The sequence below is a fragment of the Procambarus clarkii genome, chromosome 80 (genome assembly GCF_040958095.1).
Source record: "Procambarus clarkii isolate CNS0578487 chromosome 80, FALCON_Pclarkii_2.0, whole genome shotgun sequence".
Classification (NCBI taxonomy): Eukaryota; Metazoa; Arthropoda; class Malacostraca; order Decapoda; family Cambaridae; genus Procambarus; species Procambarus clarkii.
The window spans coordinates 26,170,223-26,195,045 of NC_091229.1; the positions used below are offsets into that span (position 1 = coordinate 26,170,223).

General features: G+C 42.8%; 2 protein-coding genes across 6 annotated transcripts in view; one reads left to right on the forward strand and one right to left on the reverse strand.

The window, feature by feature from the left end:
* LOC123746365 (phosphatidylinositol glycan anchor biosynthesis class O) overlaps positions 1-7,333 on the reverse strand; it is a 29,717-nt gene extending 22,384 nt beyond the window's left edge. The window contains exon 1 of one of the 2 annotated variants that reach the window (XM_045727849.2): positions 7,203-7,333. The gene's annotated coding sequence lies outside the window, so the exon portion shown is untranslated. Of the gene's footprint in view, positions 1-7,183 lie in introns of both variants that reach the window. The other variant, XM_045727850.2, reaches the window with a different exon arrangement.
* Positions 7,060-22,532, forward strand: LOC123746367 (mitochondrial translation elongation factor Tu 2). Of its 4 annotated transcripts, none has more exons than XM_069314985.1 (6): positions 7,060-7,209; positions 9,186-9,434; positions 10,347-10,612; positions 13,503-14,061; positions 18,349-18,479; positions 21,727-22,064. In XM_069314985.1, exons 2-6 carry the CDS (start codon positions 9,309-9,311, stop codon positions 21,902-21,904), a joined length of 1,260 nt encoding a protein of 419 aa, XP_069171086.1. In that variant the 5' UTR covers positions 7,060-7,209; positions 9,186-9,308; the 3' UTR covers positions 21,905-22,064. The 4 variants fall into 4 exon arrangements, with proteins under 4 accessions (XP_069171086.1, XP_045583817.2, XP_045583818.2 ...); XM_045727861.2 differs by lacking the exon at positions 7,060-7,209 and adding an exon at positions 7,447-7,510 and having other exon boundaries at positions 21,727-22,063; XM_045727862.2 differs by lacking the exon at positions 7,060-7,209 and adding an exon at positions 7,469-7,591 and having other exon boundaries at positions 21,727-22,532.
* Positions 22,533-24,823: the final 2,291 nt, after the last annotated feature.

Sequence of the window (24,823 nt, forward strand, 5' to 3'; positions counted from 1 at the left end):
TCGACTTGAGAATGGTCCAGGACGGACCGAAACGTCGTCATCCCTTCAACTTCTACTGTGTGGTCTGGTCAATATACTTCAGCCACGTTATTGTGACTCATCGCCTACACCTTATACATTGATTACCAGTAAACACCCAGCACCCGGGAACCAACAGGGAACCACCACATTCCGAAAAAGATGTGTAAGGAAGTTGTCAAACATACCACAATCAGAACCATCCGCATCCGTATTGTTCCCAGGCACAGTACCACCCATCACTGCACTACAGTTACAAACACATGAATGGCACACAACCCTAAAAAACAGGAGGAACAGAAGGTCACACAAAACCAGTCAAGTCGTGTGCATTCTCTGCACACACAAGAGTGCGACTTGAGAATGGTCCAGGACGGACCGAAATGTCGTCGTCCCTTCACCTTCTAGTGTGTGGTCTGGTCAACATACTTTAGCCACGTTATTGTGCCTCATCGCCTGCAAGAGGAAAGAACTCCCATAGCTATACACAACAACTGACAACCTTCGACAAACTAAAACGGAACCTGAAGCACAACCCACAACAAGACTCCACCTGAACAGTATAGTACAAACATACATCAACAGTACCAAACACACAACTAGTAGAACACAACCCCAACAAAATCACAACGGCCCATACACATCAAGAAACAACAAACGACTCATCAAAATCCTGTAAATCAGAAAAAATAGCAAATGATTTAAGGACAAAGCTATGCTGCAATGCCCAAAATACCCAACATGCACTATCCCCAATGCACACACTAATCAGTAAAATGATCCCCCAAACCCTCCCCTAACATCCAACATAATTCCCAACTCAAGTAACGTAAACGACCCTCCAAAAATCCCAGCGTTCTATCCTCAGTATACCCCTCCAGCCTCCCAACCCATTGGCTGGCTGGCTGAGTAGACAGCGCTCTAGACTCGTGGATCTAGGGACCGGGGTTTGATTCCGGCAGCCGGCAGAAAAACAAATAGACAGTTTCCTTCACCCTGATGTCCCTGGTACGCAGCAAATAGGTACCGTACCAGGTAGTTAGACAGCTGCTACGGGGTGCTTCCTGGGTGTATGTTTGTGTGTAATTACCTACGTGTAATTACCTAAGTGTAGTTACAGGATGAGAGCTATGCTCGTGGTGTACCGTCTTCCCAGCACTCTTTGTCATATAACGATATAACTTTGTCATATAAGTGTAATTACCTAAGTGTAATTACCTAAGTGTAGTTATAGGATGAGAGCTACGCTCGTGGTGTCCCGTCTTCCCAGCACTCTTTGTCATATAACGCTTTGAAACTACTGACGGTCTTGGCCTCCACCACCTTCTCACTTAACTTGTTCCAACCGTCTACCACTCTATTTGCGAAGGTGAATTTTCTTATATTTCTTCGGCATCTGTGTTTAGCTAGTTTAAATCTATGACCTCTTGTTCTTGAAATTCCAGGTCTCAGGAAGTCTTCCCTGTCGATTTTATCAATTCCTGTAACTATTTTGTATGTAGTGATCATATCACCTCTTTTTCTTCTGTCTTCTAGTTTTGGCATATTTAATGCTTCTAACCTCTCCTCGTAGCTCTTGCCCTTCAGTTCTGGGAGCCACTTAGTAGCATGTCTTTGCACCTTTTCCAGTTTGTTGATGTGCTTCTTAAGATATGGGCACCACACAACAGCTGCATATTCTAGCTTTGGCCTAACAAAAGTCATGAACAATTTCTTTAGTATATCGCCATCCATGTATTTAAATGCAATTCTGAAGTTAGAAAGCATAGCATAGGCTCCTTGCACAATATTCTTTATGTGGTCCTCAGGTGATAGTTTTCTATCTAGAACCACTCCTAGATCTCTTTCTTTATCAGAATTCTTTAAAGATTTCTCACATAATATATAGGTTGTGTGGGGTCTATGTTCTCCTATTCCACATTCCATAACATGACATTTATTAACATTAAATTCCATTTGCCAAGTGGTGCTCCATATACTTATTTTGTCCAGGTCTTCTTGAAGGGCATGACAGTCATCTAAATTTCTTATCCTTCCTATTATCTTAGCATCATCAGCAAACATGTTCATATAATTCTGTATACCAACTGGTAGATCATTTATGTACACAATAAACATCACTGGTGCAAGAACTGAACCCTGTGGTACTCCACTTGTGACATTTCTCCATTCTGATACATTGCCTCTGATTACTGCCCTCATTTTTCTATCAGTCAGAAAATTTTTCATCCATGATAGAAGCTTACCTGTCACCCCTCCAATATTTTCCAGTTTCCAGAACAACCTCTTATGTGGAACTCTGTCGAAAGCCTTTTTTAGGTCCAGATAGATGCAGTCAACCCAACCATCTCTTTCCTGTAATATCTCTGTGGCTCGATCATAGAAACTGAGTAAATTCGATACACAGGATCTTCCAGATCGAAAACCATACTGTCTGTCTGATATTATATCATTTCTCTCTAGGTGTTCTACCCATTTAGTTTTGATTAGTTTTTCCAATACTTTCACTATTACACTTGTCAATGATACAGGTCTATAATTGAGGGGGTCTTCCCTGCTGCCACTTTTGTAGATTGGAACTATGTTAGCCTGTTTCCACCCGTCTGCTACGATTCCTGTACACAGGGATGCCTGAAAGATCAGGTGAAGTGGAATGCTGAGCTCAGATGCACATTCTCTCAGAACCCATGGTGAAACGCCATCTGGGCCAGCTGCTTTGTTCTTACCGAGCTCCTTGAGCATTTTTTCCACTTCGTCTCTAGACACCTCTATGTGTTCTATGTTGTTCTCTGGAATTCTTATTGTATCTGGTTCCCTAAAGATTTCATTTTGTACAAACACACTTTGAAACTTTTCGTTTAGTGTTTCACACATTTCCTTTTCATCTTCCGTGAATCTATTTCCCATTTTCAACCTCTGAATATTATCCTTTACCTGCAATTTGTTGTTTATGAATTTATAGAATAGACCTGGTTCTGTTTTACATTTGTCCGCAATCCCTTTTTCAAAATTTCTTTCTGCCTCTCTCCTCACTGCCGTGTAGTTGTTTCTCGCATCTTTGTATCGCTGGTATGTTTGGGGGTTCGGCCTCTTCCTGTATTGATTCCATTTTTGTGTCTTTCGGTCTCTAGCCCTCTCGCAATTTCTATTGAACCAATCCTGTTTCCTAGTTCTGCATCTCTGTTTTGGTATAAATTTTTTTGTGCCTTTATCATATATTTCACAAAACTTGCCATACATCTCATTCACTTCCTTGCCTAGCATCAAGTCTGTCCAATTATACTCACTAAAAAAATTTCTAAGGTCACCATAATGTCCTCTCCTGAAGTCTGGTTTTTCAACTGCTTCAACCTCCTTATTTTCTTCCAGCTTATAACGCATTGCATACTTTATTCCCAAAAAGACATGGTCACTTTTACCCAAGGGAGGAAGGTACTGAATGTCAAATATCTCTTCCTCCTTCCTGGTAAATATCAAATCTAGCATGGAGGGAACGTCCCCTTCCCTCATCCTCGTAGCTTGTTTAACATGTTGATACAAGAATGTTTCCAGGATGAGGTCTACAAATTTACAGGTCCAAAAATCTTCTGTTTTAGCTTCATATGCTTCCCAGTCTATGGATTTCAAGTTGAAGTCACCGACTATCAACAGTCGTGATCTATCGTTATCCGCTCTCGCTATAATCTCTCTCATTATTGTTATAAGACCTTCACGTTTACTATCTAGCTCCTCCTTTGACCATGTGCTGCTTGGCGGTGGACTATATGCATTTATCATCATTAGTTTATCATCCTCATAGCAGATCTCTAGTGCTATTATGTCAACTTCTTGTGGATTGGCAGTCATTATTTCCTTCACCTTTAGGTGTTCTTTTACCAGCACAGCAACGCCACCGCCTTTCCTAATTTTTCTGTCCCGTCTCCAAATTGAGTAGCCCCTTGGGAATATGACCTCATTTAAAATTACATCTTCAAGTTTTGTCTCCGTGAGTGCAACAATGTCTGGTGTCTGCAGCTGTATTACTTCACTTAACTCCAGTATCTTCGATCTCACTCCATCTATGTTGGTGTATGCAATCTTCAGGAACTTGTTCCCCCTCTCCTTATTCTTCACTCCCCCTCTCTCTATTGATTTTGTTGGTTTGCCTTTATGTACCACTTTACTGGTTTGCCTACCCCTATCACTTTGTAGAAAAAAGAATTTATTTCTTCTTCATTCCTGCTCTCATTTAAATGTTTTGCCTCGGCGAGGTTCAGTTTCAGCTTCTCTCTATCTTCTTTTGAAAGATCTCGTCTTAACGACCACCCTTTCCCATCCTCATCCCTTTGCAATTTTCTAGCATTCCTTAGTACTTCTTCCATCTGTTTGGCACCGTTTAGGGTGATCCTCAAAGGTCGATCTTTCCCTTTTACGTACCTGCCTATTCTCCTGTAGTCGCACACATTCTCTCTGTTTGTAAGACCTTCCACGAGGCCAACAATTTTATCTACTACTTTAGCTTCTTCTACAGCTCTTTCCGACCTAGATGTTATCGCCTTTTCTTTGCAGCCAAAAATGATCAGGGACTTACTCCGATCAACTGTGTTTTGCACCAACTTCGGGTTAGATGCCAATTCTTTCCTCACTTCTAGCCTAATGTTTGTTTTATCTTGGTTGCTGAGATATCTCGTGTGTGTGTGTGTGTGTGTGTGTGTGTGTGTGTGTGTGTGTGTGTGTGTGTGTGTGTGTGTGTGTGTGTGTGTGTGTGTGTGTGTGTGTGTGTGTGTGTGTGTGTGTGTGTGTGTGTGTGTGTGTGTGTGTGTGTGTGTGTGTGTGTGTGTGTGTGTGTGTGTGTGTGTGTGTGTGTGTGTGTGTGTGTGTGTGTGTGTGTGTGTGTGTGTGTGTGTGTGTGTGTGTGTGTGTGTGTGTGTGTGTGTGTGTGTGTGTGTGTGTGTGTGTGTGTGTGTGTGTGTGTGTGTGTGTGTGTGTGTGTGTGTGTGTGTGTGTGTGTGTGTGTGTGTGTGTGTGTGTGTGTGTGTGTGTGTGTGTGTGTGTGTGTGTGTGTGTGTGTGTGTGTGTGTGTGTGTGTGTGTGTGTGTGTGTGTGTGTGTGTGTGTGTGTGTGTGTGTGTGTGTGTGTGTGTGTGTGTGTGTGTGTGTGTGTGTGTGTGTGTGTGTGTGTGTGTGTGTGTGTGTGTGTGTGTGTGTGTGTGTGTGTGTGTGTGTGTGTGTGTGTGTGTGTGTGTGTGTGTGTGTGTGTGTGTGTGTGTGTGTGTGTGTGTGTGTGTGTGTGTGTGTGTGTGTGTGTGTGTGTGTGTGTGTGTGTGTGTGTGTGTGTGTGTGTGTGTGTGTGTGTGTGTGTGTGTGTGTGTGTGTGTGTGTGTGTGTGTGTGTGTGTGTGTGTGTGTGTGTGTGTGTGTGTGTGTGTGTGTGTGTGTGTGTGTGTGTGTGTGTGTGTGTGTGTGTGTGTGTGTGTGTGTGTGTGTGTGTGTGTGTGTGTGTGTGTGTGTGTGTGTGTGTGTGTGTGTGTGTGTGTGTGTGTGTGTGTGTGTGTGTGTGTGTGTGTGTGTGTGTGTGTGTGTGTGTGTGTGTGTGTGTGTGTGTGTGTGTGTGTGTGTGTGTGTGTGTGTGTGTGTGTGTGTGTGTGTGTGTGTGTGTGTGTGTGTGTGTGTGTGTGTGTGTGTGTGTGTGTGTGTGTGTGTGTGTGTGTGTGTGTGTGTGTGTGTGTGTGTGTGTGTGTGTGTGTGTGTGTGTGTGTGTGTGTGTGTGTGTGTGTGTGTGTGTGTGTGTGTGTGTGTGAAAAACAATAAAGATAATCCGATAAAACCAAAAGTACAGTATTGCAGACCTTCTAATAAGGACCTGAATATAAAACATCAACAAACGTAAAGGATAAATACGAAACCCTGACCTGCAGAAATGCATAATCGTTCCAGTCAACCAATCCCCCAACCTCGACAAAACTAAAACACATGATATGCGTTCTCCACCCCTCCACAAAGGTCACACTTGTCATTATTGTATCCTTAATCCCCAACATCAGAAACTGCTCGTTAGTTGCCAACGACTTCTAAATACCGGTACAGGAATTCTCTCTGTAATGGAGCTAGAAATTTCAAATAGACCGTTCGCCACACCTCCAACCAATCAAAAAGAGGGAACGTTCCCTCCACTGCAGAGGCGACGAAAGGACAACTCCTCGTACACCTTTCGAAACGAAAAAAGCAAGAACCCCTCCACACGACAAAGCCTCTGAAGGACATGAATAGCACAAGTATAAAATGGTGGCAATAGAAACGCAATCTCACTACACAAGGGTAACCTCAAAAAAGAACTAACACTCATTGTACAATAATATAATCCTAAAGAGAAAACACTGTCCCCCTCCAAAAGCCCTTTCCGAAACGTGACAAAAAAATATCGCCAAAGCCTTATGACAGGCATCGAACAAGTCAGTCCCGCCTCGCGATTTTGGCAAATAAAGCGTAGACCTACGTATCGGGTGATACCTCCCACACCACAGGTAATGAAAGAGCCCTTTATTGATGGCCAACTCAAACTTATGGCTCATTGGAAAGGTATGTGCAATGTACCAAACCTGTCACAAGTCTACCCTCCCCCACACACACACCTGCCAGAAGTCTACCCTCCCTCACACACATACACCTGCCACAAGTCTACCCACCCCCCACACACACACACCTGCCACAAGTCTACCCTCCCCCCCCCCACACACACACACCTGCCACAAGTCTACCCTCCCTCACACACACACACCTGCCACAAGTCTACCCACCCCCCACACACACACACCTGCCACAAGTCTACCCTTCCCCCCCCCCACACACACCTGCCACAAGTCTACCCTTCCCCCCCCCCACACACACACACCTGCCACAAGTCTACCCACCCCCCACACACACACACCTGCCACAAGTCTACCCTTCCCCCCCCCCCCACACACCTGCCACAAGTCTACCCTTCCTCCCCCCCCACACACACACACCTGCCACAAGTCTACCCTCCCACACCAGTTTCGTGTAGTTCCAAGGGTGTGTCGAAATCGTGGTTGCAGACCATATCTCTCCACATACACACTGGAGGACCCCCACCTCACCCCCCGGGCCCTACGCCTCACCAGCTACCCCAGGGGTGTAATAAGCCCCAGGGGAGTGTATTATACACACCAGAACCAGACCAATTTACCCTAGAGGTGAGAGCCGGCGGCCGGAGGCGACATCATAGGGCCATCCTCGCCAGGGTACTGTCGTTTCGTACCTATATTCTTGTGTTTACAATTTTTTTCGTCCGGGTTTTAAACAAAAATTTTCTATTATTCTATTTTTGTATGTGTAGTTTTATGTGTATTTATGCAGTGTAGTTTATAAATTTGTTAGCATATATTACTGGTTTGGGGTTGAAATAGATTATGTTTTAATGTTTGTTGTTCAGTGTTTTGTACGAAGTGACTTGTGCTGGGTCGTCTTCTCTATCAATATTCCTGAGTGTATCAAGTAGAAGATATTTATTTATTTATTTATACATACAAGAGTTGTTACACTCTTGTACAGCCACTAGCACGCATAGCGTTTCGGGCAAGTCCTTTATATTCTTGTAATGTAGCCAGGTTTTGCTAGTAGGGGCTCATAGACGAGCCTTATATTTCATGTTTCATGTATGACTGGACCTGCTGTGAGTCTGTAAAAATCCACCTTAAGGAGGCTGGATGAGCCTGTAGTTTCGTTTTTATCTAGTTCTAAATTTTGATCTAGATCAAAAATTTTAATCTTTGATTTTGAGCTGCCCGAAATGCTATGTGTGTGTGTGTGTTAGGGGCTTTTGTGTGAATGTCAAAGTATTAATCCTATGTAATCTCACTAACCCATTGTACTTTCTTGTAAATAAATTATTATTAGTATTGTTATAATTATTGTTATTATTATTATCTACATTGTGTAGTCCTTCATACAACATTCCCGAAATGCTCCGCGTGCTTGTGGCTTTACAAGAATGTTAATTCAACCTATTTTCTATATTCTCTGTTAACCCCCAATGTAACTTCTTGTATATAAATAAATAAATAAACATAGGGTAGCAGCTCATTGCTGTGTAGTACACCTAAGCTTGTTAATAAAACAAAAAGATTCTCTATTAATGATACAATTAATACATCTACAGTAGCTAGAATACTTGAAAATAAAAATATACTGTAATTAATACATGAACTGCCTCCTTTATTCGTAGATTCATTTTATACAAAAATTTTATCTCCTGACTCCTGGACCAAGTGAGAGTCAAGGCTGCTCTTTCTCGGGAATAAATGATGAATGAGATGAATAGTGGATGGAAGTAGCGATGTCAGACAAGTGTACTGTATAATATCGAGTTCACAATTAATTTACTCGACTCATAATTTACTCTACTTAACATTGATTAGTTTGTTTATTATTTACTTATTTATTAACTTTATAAGTTATTATTATTTTTATTTTATTTTTGTTTATATATATACAAGAAGGTACTTTGGGTTAATGAGAGTACTGTACATAGCATTGATGTTTTTACATTATAGTAAAGCCACTAACACCCATAGCGTTTCGGGCAAGTCCTTAATCTAACAGATAATTTTAAGTAAGGGATTTCTAGCAAAATTGAGAAATGTTAACAGGTTATTATTATTATTATTATTGGATTTATTCATTACTCATCTCATTTATTTCCTCATTATTCACTTCATTCATTTATTCATTACTCAGTTCATTCATTTACTCATTAATCAGATCATTCTTTTACCCATTATTCAATTTTTTGATTTACTCATAATCAGATCATTCTTTTATGCATTATTCAGTTCTTCCATATATTCATTATTTAACTCATTCGTTATACTCATTCAGCTTATTCATTTACTTATTATTCAGCTCATTCTTTAACTCAATATTCAGCTCATTCTTTAACTCAATATTCAGCTCTTCATTTATTCATTCATTTAGCATATTTATTTACTCACTATTCAGCTCATTCAGTTTACTCATTACTCAACTTATTTACTAATTCTTCAGCTCATTTATGCATTCAAATTATTCATTTAGGCATTCGGCTTGTTCATTTACCCATTCAGCTTATTCATTATCTCAATATTCAGCTCATTCATTTCCTCATTAATGTAGCGATTGATGTACTCTATAGAGCGTGCAGCGTCGTGTACTTCCAAGACGCGCAGAGGCGAGAGAGGGCCGCTCGGCCCCAGTCCAGGGACACCAGTATACTGTACACACATTTTTATCGCTTAAAAGATTCCCGTTAGTGGCGATGTATTGTGTGGGGGGAGCAGCCAGACGAGTGTGGGCTCGCGTCCCAGCACCCACACTCGCCCACGCCCACCTCTCTGCACCCACACTCGCCCATACCTGTGGCACCAGCTGGAAGACGGTCTTGGTAAGCATATGCCGACGGCTGTTCACCCGTATCAACTTGTCTGTCTTTGTCTGGGACAGGCCGGACATAAGGAGGTGATAGCCGAAGCTATTTGAACCACCCCCTGCTGGCACTCGGATGGTAATCTTGGGCATAGTATTTTCTGGTTACAGAGTCTGCTTCCGAGTCTGCACACAGAAATAAGATCACGTGAAACCAGTAAGTATGGCAGGATGTACAAAATAGCCCCATTGAAATGCAGAGGTACAATAGGTAGGCTGAGAGAGAGAACTTATTCAACATCAAATCCAGTTATCCAGATGATAATTATAAATTAAATATCTGATCAACCAGGCTGTGATTTGTACGTCAGACTGTGAGCAGCTGAGTCCAACAGCCTGGTTGACCAGAGACCAATCGGGAGGCCAGGCCACAGGAATGTTGATCCCTGGAACCTCCAAAAGGTAGGTAGATAGGTAGATAAGTGCAAGGTATACACTTTATTTATTTTATTAAAAGGTTTGACAATTTGTACATTCAAAAAGCCGCTTTACATATTCAGAGTTTCGGGTACCTATCCAGTTACTGGGTGGACCTGGTTGACCAAATAACATGTACATAATACACTGGGACATTCCTAATGGTCCAGTGTACTATGGATGCCACAATGGTCCAGATGCCACATTGCAGAATTTTAATACAGTACAATATTTCTACACATAAGTATCTCCTGTGACTGCCCTCCTCAGCTGGCTTAATTATATGCTTATCCACACCTAAGCCAGCAAAACGTGCACTTATGACTGTTTAATGGAAGCTACTGTGATTTTACATCAGACTTATTTGGTTATTTTTGGTACAGTAGTTTGAATTTTTAATTGGACTAAAATTTTGTACTGTAAATGTATTAAATCATGCCATTATTACTTTCAGGGAGGCATCAATGAAAATGTGAGTAAAATAGTGACCTTGAGGTGGTTCAGTGCGAGTAGTAAAGAAGACAAGCCCACATGTAATGTTGGAACCATCGGCCATGTGGACCATGGCAAGACTACTCTTACAGCAGCTATCACTAAAGTTCTTCAAAAGAGTGGACTCTCCAGTTTTGTTTCATATGATCAGATTGATCGTGCACCGGAGGAAATAAAGCGAGGGATAACCATCAATACGGCACACATCCACTATTCCTCAGATCTTAGGTCAGTATGCAGAACAAAGCTCCACGCTCTATATCTGACTTTGTGCATCTGACTGAGAAGTCTGGCCTCTTTCCACACCTTTATATTTCCAGTCTAACCTTCTTTAGTGGCTCCTCTCGGTGTATGGCACTACCACTCTAGGGCCATTATAAATACACAGACTCTTGTGACTATCTCTGCCAATGAGAACAAACACCATTCCAGATTCCATTGCCACCTTTATGTGGGGGAGCATGTTGGGATCTAAAATCAATATACTACCAGTAAACTCCCCATCAAATGAAGTCACAAAACACTCAATCTACCTTGATGAAATGTATGAATACAGTATTACCAAACTACCAAACAAAACTCTTCGAAAACAAGTTGACAGACGACTCGGCCTCACCGCCACCGGGTAGCGGCATCAGTTATTCGGGACTTTGGTGAAGCAAACATCTTGTTCTCTTGCCTGGCACTCTCTTTGATGCATGGAGGTGCTGAATTTAAGACTAAATTTAGACTGAGTACACAAATATGGAGTTTCTACTTTTGTGTTTCACTAGTGTATACGATGGTGATATCAAGTGTCTCTGGATATTTTCATCCTCTTTGAGTGCGGCAGGTGAAGATCGTTAACCACAAGTTATCTAAAGTCTCCTCTTTTGATAAGACTCCTCTTAATGCAATCCAGGGGTAGTGATTTGGAATTTGGTTACTGAAGAAGGCCTGTTCACTGGGTGATGAAGCGGTTTGTGTATAGTACTGTATACCAGAATGGTACTGTAACTATAACTACCTAAGTGTAGCCATTGGATGAGAACTACACGTTTATTGTCCCATCTTCCCCTATAATCTTTGTTGTATGATGTTTTGAAGCTTCTGATAGTTATAACATTTTTTGCCCCTTATTTTCTTAGCTTGAATCTGACCTTTTGTTTTTGAAGGTACCTCTTATGAGACCTAGATTTTGCCTCTGTGATGGACCCGGCCTCTTTTGTGTTCGGTTTGTCTTCTCCGTATTGGGTGCGTTATGAGCTTCCGGCATCTACCTGGCTGGCAGACTAACCTTTCTCTTCGCTTGGGGCATGGCACAGTTTTTGTCGTACCCGCATGCTGGATTGGCGGGGGGTTATTAATGTGTTACAGATTTACTTGGGGGGTGGGTACTCTTGAGCACCTCAATGTGTGCCTTTATGCCTGTGCTTCCTCGTGAGGTTGGCTTGATCCAGTTGCACGCTCAGGTCCCCTCCCTTTTGGCTGCCTTTGTTGCTGGGAATCTTCGTGCTCATGGACATCTGGCCTCAGTTTTGCCTTTCTTTTCCCTTCTCGAGTTGTCCTCGGACTGGCTTGTGGAGGATGTGGAGATGTTGAGTGCCAGGCCGTCGTTTGGGGCGTTGGCCTCGGCGGCGTTGCTGAAACTGTTTGCGACGAGGCTCCAGGAGGCAGTGTGTCTGTTTTTTGCCTCTCGACTCGTGTGTCGGCAGGCCATCCTCACTCTCTCTTTTTAACTCGGCTTGGGGCCTGGCTCTTAAGTTTTCATCTCCTTTCTCTCCATTGTTGTTTTTGCACACGATAGTTTCTCAGTTTTACAGATGGCTTCTGCCAGTTGGCGCCCTCTTTCTAATTTGTTGGTGATCCGGGGTAGACATTCTCACACTTCTCGGATGGGTCATGTCAGGGCTCGGGTTTCGACAAGTCGAGGTGGGCCCTTGGTGCCAGCTTCTGAGGTGATGCCTCCTCCGGAGCCATCTTTGTCTGGTTGGCGCAGTGGTTGCACTGCATGTAAGTCAGCTTCTCGGAAGGGGCGCCGGCAGTTTCGCGCAGTGCTGGGGGGTTGGGGGGTTGGCTCTGTTTGCCCACGCCTGGTCCCACGATTCGTGGGTGTTTTGGGTCATCGGGACCTCAGGGATGCGTATTGGCACATCCCAATTCACCCGGGGTTCAGGGACTGGTTAGGTTTTGTGTCTGGGCGGCATGCTTACCTCTTTAGTTGCCTTCCCTTCTTGCTGAATCTGGGACTTTGCATTTTCACGTATCTTACCCGGATCGTGGTGATTCGTCTGCATCTGCTAGGGGTTCAGGTTCTGGCCTACCTCGATGACTGATTGATGTGGGCTTATGTGCTCGCCAGGGATGTGAGGTTCTTTTCCAGCTCGCCGGGTTCGGATTCCTGGTGAACTGAAGGAAGTCCCATCTATTTCCGTCCCAGGTTCGGACCTGGCTGGGCCTCGTGTGGGACTCTCGGACTGCTTCTGTGTCTCTCCCTCAGACAGCATCGCTGCAGCTGTGGTCTAGTGGGGAACCTCTTGTTGGCTAAGATTCATTTGTGGGTCCTGGGTCACTTGACGGTTGCTCGAGCAGTTGTGCGGTCACTCAGCCATTGCTCCCTGTGCCTCTCTGAGGGGGGCCAGGTTCTGACTCTTGGTCCCCGATAAGCAAAACCCCATTGACTGAAGCCCCAGACTAATATAGCGTATATCAGTCCAATAGCTCCAGGGAGCCTCTGGGGCTCACCCAGAAAATGGCATTTCATTTGACACTGGTTTTTTCTCAGTTTTAGGTTGATCTCTGATTACAAGCTGCTTTTGCCTGAGAGAGAATCAGATTCTTGTCCAGTCTTGTGGTAGACAAGGGTGGGTATCAGGCCTGGTGCATCTTCCTTCAGCATGCTGTAATCTCTTAACTCTGGAAGCTACTGAGGACCCACCAGAAAAAGCATTTTATTACCTTCAATACTTTATTTTAATGTAAATAACCTTTCACTATAGTACTCTCATATTTTTCTTTGGGCTGATGCCTCTTCCCCCCCCCCCACCCCAAAGAAATTGGTAAATAGGGCAGCTATAATGATACAAATATTTAATTACCACTTTTTTAAACCCCCCTAACATATTTCTGGTAATTACAGACACTATGCACATACTGACTGCCCAGGACATGCTGATTATGTGAAGAATATGATTTCGGGTGCATCCCAAATGGATGGAGCAATCCTAGTGGTAGCAGCAAATGATGGACAAATGCCACAAACACGAGAACACCTCTTGTTGGCTAAGCAAGCAGGAGTGAAGAAAGTTGTTATATATGTCAACAAAGCCGACCTTGTAGATGATGAGGTATTAGAGCTAGTTGAGATTGAGGTTCGAGAGTTGCTGGATGATTATGGTTTTGATGGCATTAATGCTCCTTTTGTGAATGGATCAGCTTTACTTGCCCTACAAGGTGATCAAGGGCCTTATGGAGAAAGCAGTATTCTCAAGCTTGTGAAAGCTCTGGATGAATATGTATCAATTCCAACCCGAGATCTTAAATCTCCATTTATGCTCTCGATAGACAATTACTTTAATGTTCCAGGCCGTGGGTCTGTTGTTACTGGAACCCTCAAACAAGGTGTCATAAGAAAAAATGATCCAGCAGAGTTACTGGGATTTGATCGCCAAATCAAGACTGTTGTTAGTGACTTACAGGTAAGAATTGTGTAAGTATTTACTGTATTAAAAAAAAATTCAGATTACTGTACAGTGGTACCTCATACTTACGAATTTAATCTGTTCCCAGAGGCGGTTCGTAACCCGAAAATTTGTAAACCGAAGCGAATTTTCCCATAAGAAATAATGTAAATTGAATTAATCCATTCCACACTCCTGAAAATATTAACTTCAAAGTAAATTTTATACTTAATTCACCCAAATCTTTAGTACTAAATTATGTACAAGTTATTACTTACCTTTATTGATGACTGTTCTTGGCGTATGGAAGATGGTGAGGAGGGGAGAGGGAGATGTGTTAGTGTTTGGAAGTGGAGTCCCCCCTCCATTAAGACATCAGGCAATGATGACTTATCTGGGGTACTCTCTCTCTCTCCTACGTTTTTCAGGAGTACCTTTAGAACCTGGTTGTGGCTCACTGCTTGCTTGTCTTACTAAGAATCTGTCTAAAGACACTTGTTTTTCCTTACATTTTAACACTTGTCTGTAGTGAGACATCACATTGTCATTTAAAAGGTCAATGCAACGGCCTGCTACAGCTTTATCTGGGTGAGTTTTTTCAACAAAACTTCGCAGTTCTTCCCATACTTCACACATTTTCTTAATGAGAAAGGGACATATTCTGCTGCCTCTATTCACAACTATTTTCTTAGGTTGAACTTACCACTGACTTTCTTGGGACCCATGGCGAGATTTATAACTATTACTTTTTATGTTCAAATACTCAAAAATCCGAAAAACACTTAAATTCTTTATAAAGAAGTCAGGCGCGGTTGTCACTAGGCGGGAGGCACTGGTAAAGTGAGGTGCAGTCGCCGTGCCACAACGCGCTAGGTCGGCCATGCGCGTATCGACAAAATACGTTACCCGAGACAAAGTTCGTAACACAATTCGGATTTTAAGAAGGAATTGGGCTCATAACCTGAAAAGTTTGTAAAGAGGGGCATTCGTAAACCTAGGTGTCACTGTATTTGTTAATATGCAAAATGACAAGATTTTTTTATAGTTAAAAGCAGAACTTCTCATAAATAATGGACAGGAAATTTTACTCCTTTATATCTATATTTAGCAGCAATATGAAATATAATGAACCACCTCTTTCTTGGCAACCCTTGATAACTCTACAGAGCTTAAGACTCTTGTACCAGGCCCTTGAACTAACACAGCTCTTCTGGAAATCAAAATCAGAATCTGGTAAAATCTCGAGCAAAAACCTGGTATAGGGTATATGGGGAAACTGAGTAATTCTGTACTCACTATCACCATAGAGATGTGAACGCTTCCAGTTACGATTGTAAGCAATGATGTGATAAAGGTGTTAGTGAATGTAAGTGATGATACAGTACAGATTATGATAATTGTTACTGTGAGAGGGGTGTATACCTAATATATAGGCCTATAGTAATATGGGACTACCCCAGAGCAAGGGAACTCAACCTCACAACCTTAGACGAGAGAACAAACAGAAGGGATATGATCACTATATACACAACTTTGAGGAAAATAAGTGATATGGACAAGGGCAGCCTATTTAAACTGATAGGAGGTAAGATGAGGGGACATCAATGGAAGCTGATTACACAATTGTGTTATAAAGATGTAAGGAAATTCTTTTACCCTGTATGGGTAATGTGGGTGTGTGGACTGCAGATTTGGAAGAAGTTGTCAAAGTCATTTTCATCCACAACTGTAAGAAAACATATGTTCGAAACTTCAATGTCAGAGATGTAATTAGTGTTTCAGAGTAATAAATGACTAGAAGGAATGGCATGAAAAGCTAGATCTCACTTTCTTGAGGTAACTAATAGGTAAATGGAACAAAACATCTGAACGAACGACCAGCTATGGGAGACACGAAAAGTACAAAATGCCCCGTATACTAGGGTAGCGGCTAACAGCCAAAACCACAAAGGTATAGGTCTACAGCAGCTATCACAAGGGTATAGACACAAGTTTGCCATATACGAAGATAATATATATTATCAAGTCATGTGTTAACACACATCTTGGAAATGGTCCAGGACAGACTGAAATGTTGTCGTTTCTTCATCTCTGATGTGTGGTTTGGTCATCATATCTTTAGCCACGTTATTGTGACTCATTGTCTGCATTTGTATACCATGGAAGGTGATAGAGAAGAAGGTGAGAAAAACCTTGTAACACATCTGAAGAGAAGGAACTTTGTAACATATCACCAACATGGGTTCAGCGATGGCAAGTCATGTCTCATAGGTTTAATAGAATTTTATGACCAGGTGACCAACATTAAGCAAACAAAAGAAGGGTGAGCAAGCTGCAATTTCTTGGATTGTCGGAAAGTGTTTGATAGTACTGTACTCCATTAGAGGCTGTTGCATAAGTTGGAGAAACAGGCAGGAGTAACAGGTAAGGTGCTTCATTGGATAAGGGAGTACCTATACAACAGAAAACAGTCATTGTGATGGGGAAACCTCAGAATGGTGAGATGTCACAAGTGGAGTCCCACAGGGTTCTGCACTTGGACCTATCCTGTTTCTGATGTACATAAACTATCTCCTAGAAGGTATAGACTCATTTCTCTCAAAGTTTATTGACACTGCCAAAATTATGAAAAAGATTAAACTAGAGAAGAACAGTAAGAGACTACAAGATGACCTGGACAAAATGAAGGAGTGATCTAAGAAATGGCTACTAATGTTTAGCTGCAGCAAGTGTTAAGTAATGAAGATAGGTGTAGGGAGCAGGGGGCCAGACACATGTTACCAATTGGGAGATGAAATCCTTCAGGAATTTGGAAAAGAAAGATTTGGGTAATGATATCATGCTAGACCTGAAACTCACATCAAAAGGATATCATCAATGACATATGTAAGGCTGGCCAACGTATTAAAAACTTGTGTAAGGAGTCATTCAAAATCTTGTATGCCTCATATGTCAGACAAATCCTGGAGTATGCAGCTCTAGTGTGGAGTCCATATCTAGTCAAGTACAAGACAAAGTTAGAAAAAGTTCTGAGTATGCCACCAAGTTAGGCCTCGAGCTGAAAAGTATGACCTACGAGGACAGACTACTGAAAGTAAAGCTCATGTCACTGAAAACAGAAGATTTAAGGGAGACATGATTACCACCCACAAAATTCTTAAAAATTGACAGGGTAGATAAAGACAAACTATTTAGTATAGTTAGCAGAGAAGGAATCTCTGGTGGAAAATTGGAAATACGAATCAATGTCTGGGAAAAGACCCCTGAAACCCACTTGGATTGAAATAAGCAGCTTGGGGCACACAAGGAAGAAGTAATAAACATACATGTACCTGAGACATAAATAATGACAAAATAAATGCATGGGCCCCCCTTCCCATTTTACCCTGTGGGACAAAATGTCTAAAGAAATGCCAACACCACTTCACTATGACCAGGAGGTTGGTGCATCCTAATGGGCACCGGGTATGCAAGTGAAGGTGTAGTAGGTTGGCCACAACCATGGGTGACCAGGGCTGCCATCTGGTAGCCCTGGTCACCCATGACCAGGGCTACCAGGGTGAGCGGAGTTGGAGTAGGATTGTTTTACCACCAACTGTTATTTGCCTGGTTTTCTTACTTTTAATTTCTTATCCAGAGTAGTCGTTTGTTTCATTTTACCTGTGCTTTCTGTAATGGTTTTCTTGGTTTTAGCCAGATCTCTGATTCCCAGGTTTCCCTTAACTTTATAGGCAAACCAAATTCTGATCCTGCACCAATCCAGGGGCTTGGTAACTTTCGTGTGTGTCCATGTTACCAGAGCCCTAAATTAAGTGTACGGGAAGCAACTGAGTGACCAGCCCAAAAATAACCAATTTACCATTTAATTACAGTATTATACTTTTCCTAGAAGATATTTAACTCAGGAGTCAGTTTCATGTGGTTCCTTGCAGTCAGGCTTCTTACCAGTAATAATTTTGATTGTAGGATTTTAATGTTCTCTGTCTCCCATACCTGGATAGTTTTATATCCCCCTAAAGGTTGTGGGGTATGGTGGCACACAGTTCAAAAGTGAGACTGTCCCACTGAAATTGAGACACGTTTGGTTAAACAGTTTCATGTAGGTTTGATGTGTATATAATTTGGTGTTCAGATAACACTGAGGAAAGATGGTAACACTGTATTGATTTTTATATATGGCTTAAAGCAAGAGAAGATTACAGTACTGTATAAATAAATAGATTCATTTACTGTTTAGTTGAGGGAACATGCATGGTTTATATACAGTTGATAATTACTTAAACCCTTTTATTCTTGTGTTCATAGGTGTTCAAGAAGTCAGTTCCAGTTGTAGAAGCTGGCCAGAATATGGGTGCATTACTTCGAGGTGTTAAATTGGAGGTGCTAATGAGAGGTATGGCCCTGTGCTCCATTGGTTCCCAGATCTACAACAATAGGTCAGTAAGGTGGAAGAAATTGTATACTTTAACTGATTTTATTATCATTAGCAGCTGGAACATAATTGCAAATATTATTTTAATGAAAGTAAGAGTTAAAAGAAAATTTATAATATAATATGATAATACCTGTACAGTAAAGCACCTAAATTGTAAATTTGATAATAAATTATATTACCTTTATAACATTCAAGTTGCAATGTCACAATATTATGACTGAAAAAAATAACCCAACCTATACTTATGAAAAGTAGGAAAGTAATGATGTTTTAGCCCATTTTGAAGTTGATGAGGGTCCAGGACGGACCAAAACATTGGCACACTCCCCCTTTTTTTCATAAGGTGTAAAACCCAACCATGTGGGTTGGGCTATTCAAGTTGCCTTAATGAGAGGAGAAGAGCATTTATGCATTTCAGGAGTCCAATTCACCAAGTACTGTTGGGAACAAATTTAGTGATCAAACTGAAAATTGAGGCATTCTATTACAGTAGATGTTTTGTATAACTATGTTCACTAATGAAATCTGGACAGTAACGAGCAGGTTTCTTTTCCGTCAGGTGTCTGGGTTACTCATTAGTAATTCAAGCAAGAACTTGGGTTCAAGGTCAGGACACAAAACCAGCATTGAATATAAGAAATGGATCTTACTCAACCTCGGTGGCTCCCTGAAGCTAACTCGATGAGATAGCTCCCCCCTTACTAAGTCACATTGGTGTTGGTAGTCCTGTATTGCTTACCAGAGACTAGAGCCAGAACCTGACCCCATCAGAAGCATAGGGAACAAGGGATTGTTACAATCGTCCTCACCAAGAAAACGTCCAGAAAGTAATACAGGCAACTGCAAGGTTCTCAAAAAGAATGCATTGAAAGAGCCAAATAATTTAACCAAGGATTCACTCGGAGACAGAGTCAAACCCCCAAGTTTTGGCTGGCCACTAATGGGTGGCAACACCATCTGGAGTTCCCAGCTTCCATACCATCTTAGCTCCAGTCCAGAGCTGAAGACCATTAATGACACACCTGGCTGGGCATGAGAGAATTGGTCATTGTCATCTCTCAGAGGCCTTAGAGGCCTACCAGAAAAATAAATTTCATTACACTCAATGCTGGTCTTCTGGAGGAGCCAAGTGGTGGCTCTCTGTGGCTAATAACAGTAAAAGAAAAACACAGGACTGATTAGGGAATGATTGAACCACATGGAGAGCCAAACCCCCAAAATCCAAAAGCCAAGAAACTGAGTCCATCTCTAAAGGGAAATGGTCAAGTGAACCCCCTATGGTTCAGCAAATGAGCCACTGGGAGCAGTCGGAATGGATCCGGAAAACAGAGCCTGGAGGAAGACGAACCTTCTTTGCAAAAGATATACCACATCGCTGGAAAATCATGCACCATGCTTTGCACCCAAAGGAATGAGTTTAACCAATGGCTTTGGGAGGCTTAGCTAGCACTGGTCACAAAATCCCAGCTCAGAGCCAAGCCATTTGTGAACACATCAATCAACTGGGAGGAAGGCACCATGGAACTGAACCCCAAAAGTACCAAAGTGGAAGCCAGCAATGCAAGAGCTGAAAAAGGGCAAATGGTGCCCTTTATCACTGCTGAGCCCTCCCAGCAATGTAAAAAAATGAGCAGAACCGGAGAAATCAGTACAATGTCTAGAGTCTAACTGTGCCCATAGAAAATACTATATGGGCAAAGTACAGGCTCCCACATAACTACTTGACCGGTCCAGCACCAGATGGCGATGGCAGAGCAGAGCCAGAGAAGCCGACTAGAAACCCCAAGCCAGGTCCAAATAGGTCCAAACCTGGGACAGAATTAACAGGGACTTCTGCCAGCCCACCAGGAAACCAAAACGGGAAAAATACACAAGGAAAATTCCTCCTTTCCCGCCCCCTCACCCTCCACAGTGTTCCTCTGGTGACAGCTTACTATCCAAAACCACCCCTACATCTAATTCGTTATTAGAGTTCTTTAGTTCCTTTCCACATAATTTGTAAGTTGTGTGTGGTCTCATTTTCTCTAATTCCACATTCCATAACAGGCATTTATTCACATTGAATTCTATTTGCCACTTGATGCTCCAAGCACTTATTTAATCTAGATCACTTTAAAGGGCATAATAATCGTCTGTGTCTCCTATCTTCTCCAGTATCTTGGCATCATTCGCAAACATGTTCATATAATTCTGTATTCCCTCTGGGAGATCATTTATGTAAACAATGAACATTACTGGTGCAAGAACTGAATCCTGTGATACTCCGCTAATAACACTCCTCCAGTCAGATACATTGTTTTTGATTACTGCCCACATCTATTTGTCAGTTAGACAAATTTTTCATCCATGCTTCCTGAGGGTGTGTAACAAAAAAGGAAGCCTGGTAGAGGACTGGGCCGCGGGGACGCTAAGCCCTGAAATCATCTCAAGATAACCTCAAGATATCATTACTCTCCAGGTGTTCTATCCATTAGGTTTGATCTATTTTTTCTAGTGTTTTGACTAGTACGCTTGTTAATGATACGGGTCTATAATTTAGGGTTCAAGAGGTTCTTCTGGAAACTGCAACATGCTGGAGGGGTGACAGGGAGAATTCTGACATGGATGAAAATTTGTCTAACTGACAAATAGATGTGGGCAGTAATCAGAGACAATGTATCTGACTGGAGGAGTGTTATTAGCAGAGTATCACAGGATTCAGTTCTTGCACCAGTAATGTTCATTGTTTACATAAATGATCTCCCAGAGGGAATACAGAATTATATGAACATGTTTGCGAATGATGCCAAGATACTGGAGAAGATAGGAGACACAGACGATTATTATGCCCTTTAAAGTGATCTAGATTAAATAAGTGCTTGGAGAATCAAGTGGCAAATAGAATTCAATGTGAATAAATGCCTGTTATGGAATGTGGAATTAGAGAAAATGAGACCACACACAACTTACAGATTATGTGGAAAGGAACTAAAGAACTCTAATAACGCATGAGATGTAGAGGTGGTTTTGGATAGTAAGCTGTCACCAGAGGAACACATAAAGAACATAGTGAGAGGAGCGTATGCGTTGCCTTCCAACTTCAGACTTGCTTTTAATTACATGGATGGTGAAATACCGAAGAAACTGTTCAGAATACCAGTTTATTTCCAGTCCTTACCATAGCAGTGTAGACAGAAACTAGGGAACTGTCAAGTTGCTGCTCAGAAAGTGTTGTTTCATTGCACTTAATCCGCTTTTCTTATTTTTAGATTTGAAGCTGCCATATACCTTCTAAGCCATGAAGAGGGAGGTAGATCTCGTCCACTAATCGCTCCTTACATGCAACAGCTTTTTAGCAATACTTGGAATATTGCTTGCCGTGTTGACCTGCCAGATGGTGTAGATATGTTTATGCCAGGTGGGTTACCTAATAGATGCCTGTTGTAACCACTGTAATCTGTGACAATGAAACTTTATAGGTGCGATTTAGAAGGCAGGAGAATCATCTGTTAAGGATCAGTGAGAAGTATACATTTCAGTAATACTGGTACAGTAGAGGCTTTGTAGTAAGGAACCTAAATCTTTAAGAAGATACTGTGAGATTCAGGAGTTTCTACAGTCATCACATGATTAACTGTGAATCGAGGGAGAAGAAAACTGCCAGAGAGGAAAAAGTAAAATTTAATCAAGGCAGTGGTGATGTTGGTTGATAATGACAGATACAGTCTATACATCATGGCTGAAGCTGTTAGGCAAGATACTAAATATGGGCACCTGCAATAAAAGACACCACACATCAGTGGGTCTGTAGACAGCACTGTATGTTACTGGAAATACTGGTAGGTAGATAAGTATCAAGAGAAAGTACCAAGCCATTACATCTATTAGCACTTGGAGGGTATCAGGATAAGGATTTGAGATGAGACGGGGGGAAGGAATGGTGCCCAACCACTTGGACAATCGGAGATTGAACGCCGACCTGCATGAAGCAGAACTGTCGCTTTACTGTCCAGCCCAAGTGGTTGGGACTTGATGGTTATCTGGGGGTCCCGTGGTGGGCCTTCCCGGAAGGGTCGTGCCGAGGCTCGGGGTTCCTCTCGTCGTGGTAGGCCACTGGTGTCGGGTTCGGGTTCGGGTCCGAGTCCTCCTTTGGACCCGCCTTCGTCTGGTCGGCGCAGTGTTCACTCTGTACGAGGTCCTGGGTCTCATAAAGGTCGCCGGCCCTTTCGCAGTAAGCCCCATTGAAGAGGCGATGGGGGGGGAGGCTGTTCACTCATGCCTGGTCTCACGATTCGTGGGCGTTTTGGGTCGTTTCATGTGGCCTCCAGTGGGATTGGGTACCCCCCTTCAGGGGGTTCGGGGCTGGCGGGGCAGGCCACTTCCCCTGCGCTCTGTCAAGTCATCTTGGAGTGGGTTCGCTTGGGTGTGGTCGAAACGACAACATTCCTCAGATGGGTTTCACGTCTGTTTCCGGTCCCGAAATGGGACTGCGCGAACCTACGGTTCATTTTGGACTTGTCCCGTCTGAACCCCTGAGTTCATTGCCCCTCCTTTCGGATGACTACGCTGTCCCAGGTTCAGCTCCTGTTGGAGACGGGCGCTTGGATGGTATCCCTGGACCTCCAGGACGCGTATTGGCACGTCCCAATTCATCTGAGGTTCAGGTACTGGCTCGGTTTTGTTGTGGGGCATCAAGGTTGCCGCTTTCGTTGTCTCCTGTTCGGGTTGAACCTGGCACCTCGCGTGTTCACGCACCTTACATGGGTTGTGGTGGCCCGTCTGTGTCTGTTAGGTGTTCGGGTGTTGGCCTACCTTGACGACTGGCTGGTTTGGGCTCCCAGCCGGTCCTCTTGTCTGCTGGCCAGGGATTTGGTTCTTTCTCAGCTCGCCGGGTTTGGGTTCTTGGTGAACTAGAGGAAGTCCCATCTGGTTCCCTCCCAGGTTCGGACATGGTTGGGCCTCGTGTGGGACTCTCGGACCGCTTCCTTGTCTCTTCCTCCGGAGTCTCCCTGCAGCTGTGGTCCCACCTGCGCCTGTTTCTGGGGGCTCCCAGGTTACCCAGCGGTTGCTCAAGGGGCTGTGCGAGAGCCTGAACTTCCCGATGCTGGTCTACCCGCCGGGTCGGGTTTGGCTTCGTCGGGTGTTCTGGTTCCTTTGGGGACGTCCCTTCCGCCTCTTTCGCGATCGCTGGGTTCGGACCCGGGGGCTTTGCGTTGGTTGCTGAGTTGCCGGCTTCCTCTTCGGGTTTTTCGGGGTTCAGTGCCTTGGCGCCTACCCGAGCCCTTGCTCGGGTAGGCGCCAAGGTAGGTAGGTGTTCACGTGTTTTGACATCCAGCCTCAGAAATGGGGTGTGGATAGCTAGCACGGGGAAACTGGGGCTTCCCCTTTCCCCTCCTGGGGAGGAGGGTGGGAGGTTGTGCAGACGGTGGCACTGTGACGTCATGCTTGTTTGCTCGTTTTCATTTGGGGGAGTTCTGTCCACTAGTTCAGCTTTCAGTAGCAACATTTTAACCAGAATAGGGGTTTGTTTTGGGGCATTACCTTTCTGGGTGGCTGACCTAGTCGATGGTAGACACAGAATGCCAGGGTTTAATACATTCATATCAGCCCGGATAGCTCCGGGAAGCCTCCGGGTCTCACCCAGAAAGTGGCGTTTCATTACATTCATCGCTGGTTTTTTCTATATGAACAGGATTTTCAACTTTGAAACAAGTTGCTAAATTCAGTTTCTGACTGATTCTCACCATTTTCACATATTATGTGCAATGTCCTTAGTTCTAAGGTTATTATTTGAGCATATATTCATAAACCCATAACTTTGGGAGTTATACATTTATGTCTAAATTTTACGCATAATTTGAAGACCAGATTGGCTATTTTTTTTTACAGTAACTGTACCCTAAAACTCAATTTTAACAAATGACAAATGAACCTTATATGCCATTCTGAGCCCATTATGAATAAAATAAAAATTGGTGAAATATTAAATTAGTTTAGTTAATTTGAAATTGTGAAATTTTCAATTTTTAAAACTAACTTATATTTTTTGTTTATGATATTGTATAATGAATCATTAGTAAAATTTGGAGCATTTACCATGTAGATTATGAACAAAAAGTTTGAGTGTGTTTGAAGAAGGTTAAAAAATTAGTTCCTGGCCCCTTTCTTAAACATGCAGTTTCAGAATTCAAACAATGATTTCTTTGCTCTTTTTGAACACCAGTCTGCAATGTTCCTTGCCACTCCACAAGGTATTGTACTCACTATTTATACCTTAAAATACAGGCATTTGTTGAATATTCATAACCAAATCAGTGACATTGGGCCCATTCTGAAGGCTTGGCTCATTGTAAGTGTTCGTCCTAT

What these genes read in the sequence shown, in the direction of transcription:
- LOC123746367 (XM_069314985.1), top strand. Translation starts at nt 9,309, where the DNA reads ATGTATTGTGTGGGGGGAGCAGCCAGACGAGTGTGGGCTCGCGTCCCA. An exon ending in CCAGCTGGAAGACGGTCTTG is followed by an intron (nt 9,435 to 10,346) that starts GTAAGCATATGC and finishes TATTACTTTCAG; the next exon opens with GGAGGCATCAATGAAAATGT. An exon ending in TCCCAGATCTACAACAATAG is followed by an intron (nt 18,480 to 21,726) that starts GTCAGTAAGGTG and finishes TCTTATTTTTAG; the next exon opens with ATTTGAAGCTGCCATATACC.